The 18,547-nt window shown below is 44.2% G+C and overlaps 1 protein-coding gene across 3 annotated transcripts in view; it reads left to right on the forward strand.

Annotated features, from left to right (window-relative positions):
• The window catches only part of nagk (N-acetylglucosamine kinase), a 14,117-nt gene extending 2,631 nt beyond the window's left edge, over window positions 1-11,486 (forward strand). For all 3 annotated transcript variants that reach the window (XM_041872206.1, XM_041872205.1, XM_041872207.2), the window contains 7 exons: window positions 1,377-1,518; window positions 3,179-3,289; window positions 3,460-3,572; window positions 7,025-7,112; window positions 7,255-7,352; window positions 9,092-9,164; window positions 10,851-11,486. In XM_041872206.1, the coding sequence (XP_041728140.1) occupies window positions 1,377-1,518; window positions 3,179-3,289; window positions 3,460-3,572; window positions 7,025-7,112; window positions 7,255-7,352; window positions 9,092-9,164; window positions 10,851-11,047 (822 nt within the window). In that variant the 3' untranslated portion in view covers window positions 11,048-11,486. The remainder of the gene's footprint in view (window positions 1-1,376; window positions 1,519-3,178; window positions 3,290-3,459; window positions 3,573-7,024; window positions 7,113-7,254; window positions 7,353-9,091; window positions 9,165-10,850) is intronic.
• The last annotated feature ends 7,061 nt before the right edge of the window (window positions 11,487-18,547 follow it).

Raw genomic sequence — 18,547 nt, forward strand, 5'->3', positions numbered from 1 at the left:
GTAACTTTAAGAAACATTGCCCCTTCTGTAACTTTAAGAAACATTGCCCCTTCTGTAACTTTAAGAAACATTGCCCCTTCTGTAACTTTAAGAAACATTGCCCCTTCTGTAACTTTAAGAAACATTGCCTTGTGCCTTGAAATTCCGTTACCAAAAACCCTAATATCTTTAAGATATTTTCTAATTTCTCTCCCTCGTGAAGAGGGAGGATAATGAAAATTCACAGAAGTAACAAGTAAAGGTATACCTATCAATTAGTTATAGTGTTTTTACTGATATAGATTTTGTGTATGAATTATTAAAAGTAAATTCTGTTAGCAAATCAGTAACAGAATTTCTGCAATTGATTTGGCTACAATAGGAAATCATAGTAGTCACCAACCCCAGTTGGGTCACCTGCTACTGTCCTCCCTTCCACTGGCATACTGTTATGTTCAGCGGATAACTCTGTTGTTTGTATTTCTGTAATCTGGTGGTCAAAGCGAGATGGTGAAAAGTCTCTCTCTCTCTCTCTCTCTCTCTCTCTCTCTCTCTCTCTCTCTCTCTCTCTCTCTCTCTCTCTCTCTCTCTCTCTCTCTCTCTCTCTCTCTCTCTCTCTCTCTCTCTCTCTCTCTCTCTCTCTCTCTCTCTCTCTCTCTCTCTCTCTCTCTCTCTCTCTCTCTCTCTCTCTCTCTCTCTCTCTCTCTCTCTCTCTCTCTCTCTCTCTCTCTCTCTCTCTCTCTCTCTCTCTCTCTCTCTCTCTCTCTCTCTCTCTCTCTCTCTCTCTCTCTCTCTCTCTCTCTCTCTCTCTCTCTCTCTCTCTCTCTCTCTCTCTCTCTCTCTCACACACACACATAACCCCCTATTTAGGATAAATCACCATTAAGAGAAAGACATTAATATCCATAATTATGCATTTCTGTGTAGTACAGATCAGGTACCCATGATGTCATTCCATTACCACAATTCTGTTACACTTCACTTACTGTAGTTCAATAACCAAAATAGATTTTTTCAAAACTCAAGTTGTCATGCCATAGCTGACTCCCCATTCTTTCTGCAGACATCTTTGAATCTTAATTCAGAGCAGATATTTATGAGTTTTGGGAAAACGTGGTCACATAAAAACACGGAGGGAGATTTTACCGATATTATTTTACCAAACTTTGCATCTGCGCAGTTCTTCCAGTAAATGTGTTTTTGTAAAATATTCGGTGTAAATTGTTTAAAATAGTCCTTGTGCATAGAGTTGTATGGTTTGTTAAAATTTGAAATCAGTGGTTTTTGTTAAGTGAAGAATCTGAGTCTCAGCGCAATTCCGTTAGCGTGTAATTGCCTCTTTACTAAGTAGGCTTAACTGAACTATTATTACAACTTGTAATATCTTGGTCTCCCAGGGAATGTCTCTAAGCGGAGGAGAACAGAAAGATGCTATAGACAAGATCATCTGTGAGATGAAGAAGAGGTTTCCTAAACTCAGCAGTGACTATTACATCACCACAGATGCCATCGGTGCCATGGCAACAGCCAGCGACCAGGGTAACGGAATCATCTTTTTAACATAACTTTATTTAAAGTGATCAATTAGGATTTGAAAGAATGATTTAATATGATCAATAGCCAGCATCAGAAGTGAATCTTTAATCTGGGTGTGGTGTCCTTCGCTTTATTGTTGAAAGGAATGTTCACTGTCGTCATATAACTGTGTAATATAACTTCATCCATCCCTCCATCTCTCTCTACCTCCCTTCCTCCCTCCATCTCTCTCTACCTCCCTTCCTCCCTCCATCTCTCTCTACCTCCCTTCCTCCCTCCATCTCTCTCTACCTCCCTTCATCCCTCCATCTCTCTCTACCTCCCTTCCTCTCTCCATCTCTCTCTACCTCCCTCCCTTCATCTCTCTCTACCTCCCTTCCTCCCTCCATCTCTCTCTACCTCCCTTCCTCTCTCCATCTCTCTCTACCTCCCTTCCTCCCTCCATCTCTCTCTACCTCCCTTCCTCTCTCCATCTCTCTCTACCTCCCTTCCTCTCTCCATCTCTCTCTACCTCCCTTCCTCCCTCCATCTCTCTCTACCTCCCTTCCTCTCTCCATCTCTCTCTACCTCCCTCCCTTCATCTCTCTCTACCTCCCTTCCTCCCTCCATCTCTCTCTACCTCCCTTCCTCTCTCCATCTCTCTCTACCTCCCTTCCTCCCTCCATCTCTCTCTACCTCCCTTCCTCTCTCCATCTCTCTCTACCTCCCTTCCTCTCTCCATCTCTCTCTACCTCCCTTCCTCCCTCCATCTCTCTCTACCTCCCTTCCTCTCTCCATCTCTCTCTACCTCCCTTCCTCTCTCCATCTCTCTCTACCTCCCTTCCTCTCTCCATCTCTCTCTACCTCCCTTCCTCTCTCCATCTCTCTCTACCTCCCTTCCTCTCTCCATCTCTCTCTACCTCCCTCCCTTCATCTCTCTCTACCTCCCTTCCTCCCTCCATCTCTCTCTACCTCCCTTCCTCCCTCCATCTCTCTCTACCTCCCTTCCTCCCTCCATCTCTCTCTACCTCCCTTCCTCCCTCCATCTCTCTCTACCTCCCTTCCTCTCTCCATCTCTCTCTACCTCCCTTCCTCCCTCCATCTCTCTCTACCTCCCTTCCTCTCTCCATCTCTCTCTACCTCCCTTCCTCCCTCCATCTCTCTCTACCTCCCTTCCTCCCTCCATCTCTCTCTACCTCCCTTCCTCTCTCCATCTCTCTCTACCTCCCTTCCTCCCTCCATCTCTCTCTACCTCCCTTCCTCCCTCCATCTCTCTCTACCTCCCTTCCTCCCTCCATCTCTCTCTACCTCCCTTCCTCTCTCCATCTCTCTCTACCTCCCTTCCTCCCTCCATCTCTCTCTACCTCCCTTCCTCCCTCCATCTCTCTCTACCTCCCTTCCTCTCTCCATCTCTCTCTACCTCCCTTCCTCTCTCCATCTCTCTCTACCTCCCTTCCTCCCTCCATCTCTCTCTACCTCCCTTCCTCCCTCCATCTCTCTCTACCTCCCTTCCTCTCTCCATCTCTCTCTACCTCCCTTCCTCCCTCCATCTCTCTCTACCTCCCTTCCTCTCTCCATCTCTCTCTACCTCCCTTCCTCTCTCCATCTCTCTCTACCTCCCTTCCTCCCTCCATCTCTCTCTACCTCCCTTCCTCCCTCCATCTCTCTCTACCTCTCCCTATAGGAGGTATAGTGTTAATCAGTGGGACTGGTTCTAATTGTAAGCTGGTGAACCCAGATGGAAGTCAGGTCGGCTGTGGAGGCTGGGGTCATATGATGGGGGACGAAGGGTCAGGTAGCTATGACGACAACAATCCACATAAACAGAAGTCCAATAAACTGATACAACTCCTCTCTTCTCTCATGGTCACCTCTCTGTTTTCCCACTCTTTTCCTCCATTCATCCTACTGTCTCGCTTTCTCCAGCCCTTTTAGCCGTTGAATTCTCTTCCCTCTCTCCGTCAGCGTTCTGGATCTCCCACCTGGCAGTGAAGACGGTGTTCGATGCCAAAGACAACCTGGCCACGCCCCCTCATGATGTCACTCACGTGAAGAAGGTCATGGAGGAGTACTTCCAGGTGAGAGGTCAACAGGAAGTACAACAGGAAATTCAATTGAGGACAGGCTTAACTGAATGACAACAGAGACAGAATGCAATATGGAATTTCATTGAATAGTTTGGGGGTAGGCCTCGTCTCCAAGGAATGTCCCTCAGAACCAGATGCTGATGACCGGTTGCCCTAAACGAGGTTCCGATGATAGTCCTTCAGTTGGTGGTGGGGAGGTGGAAGGTTGTTGGAAGACTGTTGCTGCAAAAGAGCAAGTGGGAAACAAAAGGTTTGAGTTGACATATATATACTCCCCTAGATTTATGCCCATTGGTTGAAAGGAAAGAAAGTGATTATTGCACCTGTGAGTCCATTGGTTAATCAGCAAGTGAGTTGGAATTGCCTTAGTGTGCCATGCTCATAGGCTGAAGTGAATTGGTGAATGACATTCCGCACGCTTGCTAATAGTAAAGGGGGAGGAAAGACATGACGCTATGCTAATAAGCTAACATTATTGTTATGATGAGTTTCTCGGGTATCAAGTAATCGAGGATGTAAGGATATACTTAGACACTTTTGATGGAGAGTTCCTATAAGTATTTAATAGCTACCATGGTTCGTTATAACAGAAGGACAGGGCTCTGCCTCTTGCTATTCCGAACTCACTTAGAACAAAGAATATATCTCATCTTATATACACTCTGTTATACGTTTCTTCACGAACATCTGTTAACCATCAATGGGCACTCCCTTCTTTGATGTTATTACCCTTTACCCCAAGTCATTATATCCTGTCCATCAATCATGCTATCATAAACATCAGTGATCTCCTTTGACATAACGCAATGCAGACTCTGTTTCACCAAGCCACTTATCTACTAACTCTAACCTGGTCCACAACACTATGAAAACATAATATCAATTATGACACTACTATATAAATACCTGCTATGCTAATAAGGTAACATTATGACACTACTATATAAATACCTGCTATGCTATTAAGGTAACATTATGACACTACTATATAAATACCTGCTATGCTAATAAGGTAACATTATGACACTACTATATAAATACCTGCTATGCTAATAAGGTAACATTATGACACTACTATATAAATACCTGCTATGCTAATAAGGTAACATTATGACACTACTATATAAATACCTGCTATGCTAATAAGGGAACATTATGACACTACTATATAAATACCTGCTATGCTAATAAGGGAACATTATGACACTACTATATAAATACCTGCTATGCTAATAAGGTAACATTATGACACTACTATATAAATACCTGCTATGCTAATAAGGTAACATTATGACACTACTATATAAATACCTGCTATGCTAATAAGGGAACATTATGACACTACTATATAAATACCTGCTATGCTAATAAGGTAACATTATGACACTACTATATAAATACCTGCTATGCTAATAAGGTAACATTATGACACTACTATATAAATACCTGCTATGCTAATAAGGTAACATTATGACACTACTATATAAATACCTGCTATGCTAATAAGGTAACATTATGACACTACTATATAAATACCTGCTATGCTAATAAGGTAACATTATGACACTACTATATAAATACCTGCTATGCTAATAAGGGAACATTATGACACTACTATATAAATACCTGCTATGCTAATAAGGTAACATTATGACACTACTATATAAATACCTGCTATGCTAATAAGGTAACATTATGACACTACTATATAAATACCTGCTATGCTAATAAGGTAACATTATGACACTACTATATAAATACCTGCTATGCTAATAAGGTAACAGTATGACACTACTATATAAATACCTGCTATGCTGCTGAGGTAAATAGGAAGCAATGTGAATTAAGTGACAAGCCATTCACTTGTCACTTATAAATCGTCTAGTAAACACAATATACATTATGTTTGAGTTGTAGAACACTAAGGTAACCTGCCTAAATGACTCTGTGCCCAAGAACACTAAGGTAACCTAATCTCTATTGCGCTCCACACTGCCCTTTCACACCTGGACAAAAGGAACACCTATGTGAGAATGCTATTCATTGACTACAGCTCAGCGTTCAACACCATAGTGCCCTCAAAGATCATCACTAAGCTAAGGACCCTGGGACTAAACACCTCCCTCTGCAACTGGATCCTGGACTTCCTGACGGGCCGCCCCCAGGTGGTAAGGGTAGGTAACAACACATCCACCACGCTGATTCTCAACACTGGGGCCCCTCAGGGGTGCGTGCTCAGGCCCCTCCTGTACTCTCTGTTCACTCATTACTGCATGGCCAGGCACGACTCCAACACCATCATTAAGTTTGCCGATGACACAACAGTGGTAGGCCTGATCACCGACACGAGACAGCCTATAGGGAGGAGGTCAGAGACCTGGCCGTGTGGTGCCAGGACAACAACCTCTTCCTCAACGTGATCAAGACAAAGGAGATGATTATGGACTACAGGAAAAAGAAGAGGGCCGAGCACGCCCCCATTCTCATCGACGGGGCTGTAGTGGAGCAGGTTGAGAGCTTCAAGTTCCTTGGTGTCCTCATCACCAACAAACTAACATGGTCCAAGCACACCAAGACAGTCGTGAAGAGGGCACGACAAAACATATTCCCCCTAAGGAGACTGAAAAGATTTGGCATGGGTCCTCAGATCTTCAAATGGTTCTACAGCTGCACCATCGAGAGCATCCTGACTGGTTGCATCACTGCCTGGTATGGCAACTGCTCGGCCTCCGACCGCAAGGCACTACAGAGGGTAGTGCGTACGGCTCAGTACATCACTGGGGCCAAGCTTCCTGCCATCCAGGACCTCTATACCAGGCGGTTCAGAGGAAGGCCCTAAAAATGGTCAAAGACTCCAGACTCCCTAGCCATAGACTGTTCGCTCTGCTACCGCACAGCAAGTGGTACCGGAGCGCCAAGTCTAGGTCCAAGAGGCTTCTAAACGGCTTCTACCCCCAAGCCATAAGACTCCTGAACATATAAACAAATGGCTACCCAGACTATTTGCATTGCCCCCCCCCCCCTCATCTTTTACACTGCTGCTACTCTCTGTTTATTATCTATGCATAGTCACTTTAATAACTCTACCTACATGTACATATTACCTCATTTACCTCTACTAACCGGTTCCCCCGCACATTGACTCTGTACCGGCACCCCCTGTATATAGCCTCGCTATTGTTATTTTTACTGCTGCTTTTTAATTATTTGTTACTTTTTATTTCTTATTATTTTATATTGTATTTTTTTGTGATTCTTTTTGGTTTTCTTTCTTAACTGCATTGTTGGTTAAGGGCTTGTAAGTAAGCATTTCACCTGTTGTATTCGGCGCATGTGACAAATAAAATGTGATTTGATTTGATTTAGTTCATCTGACTCTCTCTCTCTCTCTCTCTCTCTCTCTCTCTCTCTCTCTCTCTCTCTCTCTCTCTCTGTTCTTCCAGGTATCAGACTTGATGGGGATGCTCCCTCATCTCTACAGAAACTTCCAGAAGTCTCACTTTGCTGGGCTCTGCCAGAAATTAGCTTTAGGTTTGTTTTCCTCCTATTTTCACTCTCCCAACAGCATAAGTGTTTGGACCGGAGTCACGGTATTGCATGGGTTTAATCAACCTCAGATCCGATAATAGATATTTTGTATTCATCTGTAAACCTTGATTATGGTGAGTTACAGGGGCTGCGGCTGGTGATGCTCTGTGTCAACATGTGTTCACCCAGGCAGGCAAGGTCCTGGCCCAGCACATAGTGGCTGTGCTACCTAAAGCGCAACAGGTGAGGCACAGACACGCACACATTGTACCCATATACAGTGCATTCGGCAAGTATTCGGACCCCTTTACTTTTTACACATTTTGTTACAGCTTATTCTAAAATTTCCTCATCAGGCTACACACAATACCCCATAATGACAGAGCAAAAATAGGTTTTTGCAACAACAACAAAAATAACAACGGAAATATCACCATTTCATAAGTATTCAGACCCTTTACACTTGCTCAATACTTTGTTGAAGCACCTTTGGTAGCGATTACAGCCTCAAGTCTTCTTGAGTATGACGCTACAAGCTTGGCACACCAGTATTTGGGGAGTTTCTCCCATTCTTCTATGCAGATCATCTCAAGCTCTGTCAGGTTGGATGGGGAGCGTTGCTGCACAGCTATTTTCAGGTCTCTCCAGAGATGTTCGATCAGGTTCAAGTCCGGGCTCTGGCTGGGACACTCAAGGACATTCAGAGACTTGTCCCGAAGCCACTCCTGCGTTGTCTTGGATGTGTGCTTAGGGTTGTTGTCCTGTTAGAAGATTTTATTTTATTTGAGGTGAACTTTTGCCCCTGTCTGAGGTCCTGAGCGCTCTGGAGCAGGTTTTCATCAAGGATCGCTCTGTACTTTGCTCCATTAATCTTTGCCTCGATCCTGACTAGTCTCCCAGTCCCTGCAACTGAAAAACATCCCCACAGAATGATGCTGCCACCACCATGCTTCACCGTAGGGATGGTGGCAGGTTTCCTCCAGACTTGACACTTGGCATTCAGGCCAAAGAGTTCAATCTTGGTTTAATCTGACCAGAGAATCTTGTTTCTCATGGTCTGAGAGTCTTTAGGTGCCTTTTGGCAAACTCCAAGCGGGCTGTCATTTGCCTTTTCCTGAGGAGTGGCTTCCGTCTGGCCACTCTACCCTAATGATTGGTGGAGTGCTGCAGAGATGGTTGTCCTTCTGGAAGGTTCTCCCATCTCCACAGAGTGACTATCGGGTTCTTGGTCACCTCCCTGACCAAGGCCCTTCTCCCCTGATTGCTCAGTTTGGTCGGTAGGCCAGCTGTAGGAAGAGTCTTGGTGGTTCCAAATGTCTTCAATTTAACTGTGTTATTGGGGACCTTCAATGCTGCAGACATATTTTGGTACCCTTCCCCAGATCTGTGCCTCGACACAATCCTGTCACGGAGCTCTACGGACAATTCCTTCTGGTTTTTGCTCTGACATGCACTGTCAACTGTGGGACTTTATATAGACATGTGTGTGCCTTTCCAAATCATGTCCAATCAATTAAATTGACCACAGGTGGACTCCAATCAAGTTGTAGAAACATCCCAAGGATGCTTAATGGAAACAGGATGCACCTGAGCTCAATTTCGAGTCTCATAGCAAAGGATCTGAATACCTATGTAAATAAGGTATCCGTTTTTTATTTTTTAAACATTTGCAAAAATTTCTACAAACCTGTTTTCACTTTGTCATTATAGGGTATTGTGTGTTGATTGATGATTTAAAAAAAATCATTTCATCAATTTTAGAATAAGGTTGTAACGTAACAAAATGTGGAAAAAGTCAAGGAGTCTGAATACTTTCCGAATGCACTGTACTTTTACCCTTTTATATGATGTCGTATGATATTGTATCCCTCCCCCCCTATCTCTCTCTCCCTCGCTGTCTTTCCCTCGCTGTCTCTCTCCCTCCCTCCCTCACGCTCTGTCTCTCCCTCCCCCTCTCTCGTCTCTCTGTCTCCCTACATCAGCCTCTGTTGACAGGTGAACTACCAATCTTGTGTGTTGGATCAGTGTGGAAGAGCTGGGAGCTGCTGAAGCCAGGTGGGTTATAACTGACTGTGTTGTTGGATCAGTATGGAAGAGCTGGGAGCTGCTGAAGCCAGGTGGGTTATAACTGACTGTGTTGTTGGATCAGTATGGAAGAGCTGGGAGCTGCTGAAGCCAGGTGGGTTATAACTGACTGTGTTGTTGGATCAGTGTGGAAGAGTCCAGTCTGTTGTCAAAATGTGCTGTTATGCCAGGATTTCCTAGCCTGGGTACTAGTCTGTTTGTGCTAACATCCCACTCCTTGTCATGTTAAACATGATTGGAATGGCAAGGAGTGGGATGATGGCACAAACAGATCTGGGCTTTTTTCCAACATTTGGATGTCAAAATGACACTATATAAACTGGATTGCTGATATTGCTGATGCTATGTATTGGCCAATGAGAGGCTTTGAAGCCACTGGTCGGCCATATTGGCACTCCTCAGAAGACGCAGTCCTCAATAGGAATAAATGGAATTCTACAATATTTCATTAAAATGTTTCAAGGACAAAATTACATCTATTTAAGTATTTAGTTTTTGTAGTGGGGGACAGTAACATTAGTACTTTAAATAAATTATACTTTAAAGAAAACATTTGTATAGACCAGGGCTCTCCAACCCTGTTCCTGGAGAGCTACCCTCCTGTAGGTTTTCACTCCAACCCTGTTCCTGGAGAGCTACCCTCCTGTAGGTTTTCACTCCAAAAACCTACAGGACAGTATCTCTCCAGGAACTGGGTTGGAGGTAAAACCTACAGGACAGTAGCTCTCCAGGAACTGGGTTGGAGAGCCCTGGTATAGACACTATATATACAAAAGTATGTGGACATTAGTGTATTAGACTATGTCAGCCACACCCTTTGCTGACAGGTGTATAAAATCGAGCACACAGCCATGCAATCTCCATATGCAGTAGAATGGCACCGTCATAGGATGCCACCTTTCCAACAAGTCAGTTCTTCAAATTTCTGCCCTGTTAGAGCTGCCCCGGTCAACTGTAAGTGCTGTTATTGTGAAGTGGAAATGTCTAGGAGCAACAACGGCTCTGCCGTGAAGTGGTAGGCCACACAAGCTCACAGAACGGGACCGCTGAGTGCTGAAGCGCGTAGCGCGTTAAAATCGTCTGTCCTCTGTTGCAACACTCATTACCGAGTTCCAAACTGCCTCTGGAAGCAACGTCAGCACAATAACTGTTCGTTGGGAGCTTCATGAAATGGGTTTCCATGGCCGAGCAGCCGCACACAAGCCTAAGATCACCATGCGCAATGCCAAGCGTCGGCTGAAGTGGCGTAAAGCTCGCCGCCATTGGACTCTGGAGCAGTGGAAACACGTTCTCTGGAGTGATGAATCACGCTTCACTATCTGGCAGTCCGACGTACTAATCTGGGTTTGGCGCATGTCTGCTAAATGACTAAAATGTAAATGTAGTGTGTTTTTTTTATTTGTATGTTTAGCTAACATAATATAATTTAACAGTATGCACTAAGGTGTCTGTAATAGTGTAAATGTTGCAAAAACAAATGTAGACATTTATAAATGCAATTTCTATTGCTTTTTTAAATGGTTAGGGAGTGCCAAGATGGAGGTGTGATGGCTTCAAAACAGCGCCCCCTGTCAGTCATGTAGTGTATATATAAATAATTGGGTTCAGCTAATCTCTATCTTCAGTCTAGCTCAACTCTAACCGTCTCGTCGGCAGGTTTCACACAGGTCCTGGCGGAGTTGGCGTCCACGCAGTCCTTCAGGGGTCGTTTCCACGGTTACAACCTCCTGACCCTGAGCCAGTCATCAGGGTCGGCGCTAGGCGGCGCGGGTCTCGGAGCGAAGAGCGTGGGCGCCACGGTAACGCTCAACTACGCCGACAACGCAAACGTCTTCTACAAACACTCCTTTTAACAGCAGCCGATGAGGAATCGCCTCAGGACGCAGCTATAACTAGGGAAAAGTTTGGGATCGTACCAATAATTAAGTGTTTGGGATTTATTTCACCAATGGACTTGATTTGAAAAATGTATGCACTCACTAACTGTAAGTCGCTCTGGATAAGAGCGTCTGCTAAATGACTAAAATGTAAATGTAAAATGATTTGATTAGCTCTTGCTTCTTGTACTTCTAATAACTCGCCACAAGATGGTGCTCTTTAGCTATCAAGCGCACCGCAACTGTCCATCATTGTACTGTGAATCAAAATACATTAGCAGGAAAGATTTGTATGTTTAATCATCATAAGAGAATATATTCTCTGAGGTATCTGTTTTCCAATAAATAATGCAATTATGAAATATACACAACATTTTATAATCTGTTTTGTAGTAAACATTTGTGAAAAAAACGAGACTTTGTTTTTCTACCGATTTCTTCTTCTCTCACTTGCTGATACAAGGCAACCATGGCTTGGATTGGTCAGAACAGCCCATCCATTGTGACATCATCACATCTTCACTCTACCTGCTGTGACTGCATGGTTATAGATTGTTATGATATGACATTCTATGAGTCACAACAACATTCTATTCCAAAGGACACAGCAGAGAGCAAGTTCTAACCATTATGACATCATAGTTCCAACATTCCGTTTCTAATCCAGAGAGTTTAAAGGGACATTCACACACTGGCTGCTTTCTCACTCTGGTAAAGTGATAGATTGAATGTGAGATTGTAAAAACCAGATTAGTAAGAGCCTTAGTGGTTGTTGTAAAATCAGTTTGTTTTTGTGAGGTAGGACAACCTAATTCAATATGACCAAACTAGTTCAAGTCAACGTTTTAGCTGTTGCACTGTTCACATACAACAGATTTCCCTGTAGTCTTATATACCGTTGAAAGGAATGACATGACATTGAGACCGGATGTGTCATGTAAGAAAGTATATTTTGTCTCCACTGTCTATGAGCGTCGGAGTGAGAGGAAGACATTGAGAGAGAAACAGTTGAACACTTCCTCCTTTCCCTCCTCCTTCCCCTCCTTCTCTTCCTCCTCCTTCCCCTCCTCCTCTTCTTCCTCCTTCCCCTCCTCCTCTTCCTCTCTCTTGCTCCCTCCATTCGGCCACACCTACTCCTGTTCTGAGTCCCACCTCTACTCGCCCTCAGAGAGGCATGGACGCCGGAAACTATGGTCGTCAAGGAAACCATGCCGGTTGTCAAGGAGGCGGTGGCTACGGAGAGCGGACTGCCCCACATTGGGGACAGAGAAGGTGAGCGACGCACACACACACGGACACAACGTGAAACTACAACATCATTGGACTGGGCTTCTGTGTGACCTCTAACCTCTGAACTCTCTTCCTGTTCCTGACAGGAAGTGCCATGGAGCAGCAGCTGGGTGAGGCTGAGGTCAGATGTCGGACCCTTCCTGTGAAGACTTCCTGAAGGACGTGTGTCAGTCGGCTAAACTGGCTGCTTGTCTTCACAGTCCACATAGACGTAGGTACCAGTGGAGGCTGCTGAGGGGAGGACGGCTCATAATAACAGCTGGAACGGAGCCAATGGAACGGCATCAAACACCTGGAAACCATGTGTTTATTGTATTTGATGCTCATTCCGCTCCAGCTGTTGCCATGAGCCCCTCCTCTCCAATTAAGGTGCCACCAACCTCCTGTGATAGGTTCTAATACACACACACACGTATGCACAATCACACACACACCATCACTCATAGATGTATGTATACCACACCACACCAGACCAGACCTGGCACTACTTCACTGGATCTCTGACTCAAAGACAACCTCTCTGCTGTAGGAATTGTGTTTTTGCATCTCCGTTTGGGGTGCTGCCAGCATAATTATCAAAAGAGAAAGGATATCCCCTCATATTTTTGTCTTATCTTAGACCAACCACTGGGGAGCGACATAACACCACTGAGCAACCTAGACCAAATTATCTAACACAACTGACACTACATAGGCCTACTAACTAACTACACCAACCTATACCTTAAGTCCACTTTACACTTGACCTGTGTGTGTGTGTGTGTGTGTGTGTTTGTTTGGTTTTGCTGGTCCCCACAAGGAAAATGGCTAATTTAGGGTTACAATTAAGGTTAGGGAAAATAGGATTTTGAATGGGAATAAATGTTTTGGTCCCCACAAGGATAGTAAAATAAACGTGTGTGTGTAGCGGACTATACCACCTACTCCAGTAGAGAAGAGCATCAAGCTACAAGCAACCCTGAACACTCACCTATACATCAATTACAAACAGTGGTACAACACTATTTCTGAACGCTTCCCTCACCCCAGCTACAAACAGCCCTGGAAGGATCATATTTTTCCCCCAACGCTCACCTTTGGTTTATGGGCTGTTCTGGCTCGGACAAGGCTTACTTAATCACCTTTTGCCTAACGCACTCACTGCTGCTCTATATTTACTGCAAAGAGTCCATCTATAGTTAGGCATAGATTTAAGGGAAGGGGGAAAGCAGTTGTTGTGGCTTAACTGCCTTGCTCAAGGGAAGAACGGCAGATTTTTCCACCTTGCCAGCTCGGGGATTCAAACCAGAGACCTTTCGGTTACTGGCCCAATGCTCTTAACCACTAGGCTACCTGCAGTCCTTAATCCGCAGTGAAGAAAATCTGCGCAATAGCATGATTGAAATGTAAAGGCAATGTTTCCACGTTCGCAGAGACTGCGTTCACGGGAAACGCTGCATATGTCGGCTCAATCGGAGATTACCTTTAAATTTCACTCGCACTATAAAGCGGATCTTCAACGCTAGGGATTAAATCCAGCGTCTAGTCAACTTGTCTTTAGATATTTTTTACATTTCAGATTTGATTAAGTATTCAGATTTTTGCTTTTGCTTTGAGATAGACAACACAAGCATACTCAATACAAAATATTTTACCTATCCAGCCTTTCTTCCCCTCCATCACTCTCTCCTGTCATCGTTCTGTCCCCCGTCCCAGGCGTCCCTGGGTGACAGAGTATGCTGATAAATTTGGTTTGCTGAACCGGGCCTTCCCTTCTCGTGTCTCCAGAGGAACCCAACCCTCCATACACTACATGGTCCCTAGTGGGAAAACACTGTGTAGCGAGTTCCAGTCACAATACTCTAAGAAGGTGTGTGTGTGTGAGAGAGATGGTCCCTAGTGAAGAAAGCGAAGGTAACTGAACTAAATAACTATCGCTCCGTAGCACCCGCTTCTGTCATCACTACATTTCGGATACCGCCACAACAGATCCACGGGTACCAAGCGCGAATCAGGGTACCAAACGCTACATGATCTGGATCATAAGGGGATATGTGAAAGCACCCTTAGTCACTGTTACTAGCCGGCTACTCTACCCTGCACCTTAGAGACTGCTGCCCTATGTACATAGTCATTGAACACTGGTCACTTTAATAATGTTTGCATACTGTTTTACCCACTTCATATGTATATACTGTATTCTAGTCAAGGCTCATCCTATATAACTACTGCTATACACCTTTTTTTTTTTTTTTTTTTTTTATTCATTTACAGTCTATACCAATAAACTTTGATGAGAGTGAGAGACTGCATTGAGTACTATATATAGCCCTTGATCATGACTCTCAGTTCCATTACATTACACATAAGAGTCATTGGACGAAGGCGTCTTCTGTAGGGGGGAGTTTTGTAAAGAGCCCCCACGCTTGGGGTCTGAACATTAACCCGCATCATTTGCGGTACGGTTTTGGAAACACAAGGACCTTATCTTTAATATCAGCGAGAAATAATTGTCAAAAAACAAAAAGGTTAAATTGAGACACACCTTTATAGGGTTAGGGTTCCCACCTGGCCATATTTCCATGTTACAGTGCTTGTTTACAGAAAACAGACTGAAGACTGGACTACCTGTTAGCTCTCTGCATCTCCGAACACCTGTGTTTTAAACGGAAGACTGATGCCACAAGCGTGTTGTTACTGAAAAATACTGTCGGCTGCAACTGTGTTAAAACAGTGTAGAGGAAGTGTGACATGAAAGTAGAGGGATTTACAGTGGGGGGAAAAAAGTATTTAGTCAGCCACCAATTGTGCAAGTTCTCCCACTTAAAATGATGAGAGAGGCCTGTAATTTTCATCATAGGTACACGTCAACTATGACAGACAAAATGAGAAAAAAAAATCCACAAAATCACATTGTAGGATTTTTAATGAATTTATTTGCAAATTATGGTGGGAAATAAGTATTTGGTCAATAACAAAAGTTTCTCAATACTTTGTTATATACCCTTTGTTGGCAATGACACAGGTCAAACGTTTTCTGTAAGTCTTCACAAGGTTTTCACACACTGTTGCTGGTATTTTGGCCCATTCCTCCATGCAGATCTCCTCTAGAGCAGTGATGTTTTGGGGCTGTCGCTGGGCAACACGGACTTTCAACTCCCTCCAAAGATTTTCTATGGGGTTGAGATCTGGAGACTGGCTAGGCCACTCCAGGACCTTGAAATGCTTCTTACGAAGCCACTCCTTCGTTGCCCGGGCGGTGTGTTTGGGATCATTGTCATGCTGAAAGACCCAGCCACGTTTCATCTTCAATGCCCTTGCTGATGGAAGGAGGTTTTCACTCAAAATCTCACGATACATGGCCCCATTTATTCTTTCCTTTACACGGATCAGTCGTCCTGGTCCCTTTGCAGAAAAACAGCCCCAAAGCATGATGTTTCCACCCCCATGCTTCACAGTAGGTATGGTGTTCTTTGGATGCAACTCAGCATTCTTTGTCCTCCAAACACGACGAGTTGAGTTTTTACCAAAAAGTTCTATTTTGGTTTCATCTGACCATATGACATTCTCCCAATCCTCTTCTGGATCATCCAAATGCACTCTAGCAAACTTCAGACGGGCCTGGACATGTACTGGCTTAAGCAGGGGGACACGTCTGGCACTGCAGGATTTGAGTCCCTGGCGGCGTAGTGTGTTACTGATGGTAGGCTTTGTTACTTTGGTCCCAGCTCTCTGCAGGTCATTCACTAGGTCCCCCCGTGTGGTTCTGGGATTTTTGCTCACCGTTCTTTTGATCATTTTGACCCCACGGGGTGAGATCTTGCGTGGAGCCCCAGATCGAGGGAGATTATCAGTGGTCTTGTATGTCTTCCATTTCCTAATAATTGCTCCCACAGTTGATTTCTTCAAACCAAGCTGCTTACCTATTGCAGATTCAGTCTTCCCAGCCTGGTGCAGGTCTACAATTTTGTTTCTGGTGTCCTTTGACAGCTCTTTGGTCTTGGCCATAGTGGAGTTTGGAGTGTGACTGTTTGAGGTTGTGGACAGGTGTCTTTTAAACTGATAACAAGTTCAAACAGGTGTCATTAATACAGGTAACGAGTGGAGGACAGAGGAGCCTCTTAAAGAAGAAGTTACAGGTGTGTGAGAGCCAGAAATCTTGCTTATTTGTAGGTGACCAAATACTTATTTTCCACCATAATTTGCAAATAAATTCATAAAAAATCCTATAATGTGATTTTCTGGATTTTCTTTCCTCTATTTGTCTGTCATAGTTGACGTGTACCTATGATGAAAATTACAGGCCTCTCTCATCTTTTTAAGTGGGAGAACTTGCACAATTGGTGGCTGACTAAATACTTTCTTCCCCCACTGTATGTTTCTAGAACCGTACCGCAATTGAGAATCGATTCACGTTTATCTGGAGTATTTGGCTGTTTTTGGCTTCCAGGGCCAATTCACCTTTAAACGGAACGTGTAAGGTCCTTGGACTATGGAGTAACGTTAGGCTCCCTTTAGTCCATTGTTGGGCTAGGACTACCAGTCACAGCAATAAGGTACCAGCGGGAGTGTGTGTGTGTTTATGAGGCTAACTAACTATGGTACGAAAGTGTTTGTCCCTTTTTGTTGGCCTAGTATCAAACACAGTGTCACTTCTCTGTGGTCGCGTGCCAGCACTGCAAGTCACGATACTGAACACGGAGTAGCGTCTCAGAGAAGTAGCAACATGGGAAATATCATACTGTTCCTAGTAACACACACCATGACAGTGTCCCAAATGGCACCCTATTCCCTATATAGTGCACTACTTCAGACCAGAGTTCTATGGACTAGTGAATAGGGTGCCATTTCAGACGCAAAACCCATCAGTTTCTTCTTCTTCATCCTCCTCTTCCTCACCAGACTCCCATGTCCCGCCCCAGGACCTGTCAAGGATACCGCCAGAACACCAGCCGCTGACCCAACAGCCTTCATCCTCACCTTATCTTCATCTTCTTTATAGTTGAATCAGTTTTCTTTATCTCAACCAATTTTTTCTACAGCAAATTATCACAAATAAACCGTCAGGAAAAAAAAACATATCCCTTCGTCTGTCGTTTGAAATTACGTTAAATTGAGACAGGGTACTCCTGAGTGGAGCAGTGGTCTAAGGCACTGCATCACAGTGCTAAATGTGCCACTAGAGATCCTGGTTCGAATCCAGGCTCTGTTGCAGCCGGCCGCGACCGGGAGACTCATGGGCGGCGCACAATTGGCCCAGCGTCGTCTAGGGTAGGGGAGGGAATGGCCGGCAGGGATGTAGCTCAGTTGATAGAGCATGGCGTTTGCAACGCCAGGGTTGTGGGTTCGATTCCCACGGGGGGCCAGTATAAAAAAAAAAATGTAATCACTAACTGTAAGTCGCTCTGGATAAGAGCGTCTGCTAAAATGACTAAAATGTAAATGTTATTGTCCCGAAGTATCCTGAAGTTACACATGCAATATAAAAGAACCATGGCTGTTCCTCAATACATTTCTCCTTAAACCTTTGGAATCATTCCTAAACCCATCTGTTGTACATGCATCTAGTGGTGTAGAGCAGAGGTCTACTATGTCACTTTACCCCTACCTACATGTACAAATTATCTCGACTAACCTGTACCCCAGCACATTGACTCGGTACAGGTACCCCCTGTATATAGCCTCAGTTTTTTAAATACTTTATTTAGTAACTATTTTCTTAAAACTGCATTGTTGGTTAAGGGCTTGTAAGTAAGAATTTCACGGTAAGGTCTACACCTGTTGTATTCGGCGCATGTGATTCAAATCATATTTTATTAGTCACAACAGACAAACACCAGACATTTACCTGCATCTTTCCTCCCTCCCTCTCCCTCCTGCCTTTGAGAAATAACTCATAACAAGTTGACAAAGACAACAACAAGACGTTTACCTGCAGTTTTTCATCTTTATTCCTCTTTTTTGTAATGAAATTCATACTTTGTGTCGTCAGGACTTTTTCCAACTCAAAATCACAAAAAGATTTTAATGTAAATCCACCTGGCGGACAATTCTTATTGGTTGACCCAGCGTGCACATGGCCTGTGGTTAGTCAACCTGACCTCAAGTCCCACCCATTCATTAAAACCTCCCCTAGACACTGAGCTAAAGTAAGATTAGTGTGAGTGAATCTCAAATGGCACCCTAATGCCCATGTAGTGCACTACT

The sequence above is a fragment of the Coregonus clupeaformis genome, unplaced genomic scaffold (genome assembly GCF_020615455.1).
Source record: "Coregonus clupeaformis isolate EN_2021a unplaced genomic scaffold, ASM2061545v1 scaf0090, whole genome shotgun sequence".
NCBI lineage: Eukaryota > Metazoa > Chordata > Actinopteri > Salmoniformes > Salmonidae > Coregonus > Coregonus clupeaformis.